The sequence below is a fragment of the Mandrillus leucophaeus genome, unplaced genomic scaffold (assembly GCF_000951045.1).
Source record: "Mandrillus leucophaeus isolate KB7577 unplaced genomic scaffold, Mleu.le_1.0 Scaffold125, whole genome shotgun sequence".
Classification (NCBI taxonomy): Eukaryota; Metazoa; Chordata; class Mammalia; order Primates; family Cercopithecidae; genus Mandrillus; species Mandrillus leucophaeus.
The window spans coordinates 1,149,261-1,149,745 of record NW_012100876.1 but is presented as its reverse complement, the minus strand read 5'-3'; the positions used below and the strand labels follow the sequence as shown (position 1 = coordinate 1,149,745).

Sequence of the window (485 nt, the reverse complement as noted above, 5' to 3'; positions counted from 1 at the left end):
CTCGCCGCCGCCGCTCCAGCCGCGACAGGTTCGTGGGCAGCCGCGTCCACTCCCGGGACCAGTAAACAACCCCGGGTCCGTGAATCTGCTCCGCCAGCACCAACCCAGACCGCTTCGCCGGCCTCGCCCGGGGCAAACCGCCTGCTGGGAATTTCCTGGCACTCGCCCAAGCCGTGGTGGCTTCGGCGCCTAGGGATAAACTGGTGATGGCTCGCGGGGGGCACCGCTCTCCCAGGCGCTTCCTGCGCGCTGTGCACCCTCGGCCTAGGCCCTGCGCAGCGACTCTTGGAGAGTCCCGGCGGGGCCGGATGCAGTGGCTCCTGCCTCTGATCCGAGCACTTTGGGAGGCTAAGGTGAAAGGATAACTTCAGGCCAAGAGTTCGAGACCAGCCTGGGTAACACAGTGAGACCCTGTCTGTATTTTTTTTTTTTTTTTTCTTTGAGACAGAGTATCAGGGGAACCAGCCTTAGAGCAATTTGCACAT

General features: G+C 62.1%; 1 protein-coding gene across 1 annotated transcript in view; it reads right to left on the bottom strand.

Moving 5' to 3' along the window:
- Window positions 1–485, bottom strand: part of PLLP (plasmolipin) — a 38,320-nt gene that overhangs the window by 37,117 nt on the left and 718 nt on the right. Inside the window, exon 2 of the mRNA XM_011971929.1 lies at window positions 6–189. Within this exon, the coding sequence (XP_011827319.1) occupies window positions 6–189 (184 nt within the window). The remainder of the gene's footprint in view (window positions 1–5; window positions 190–485) is intronic.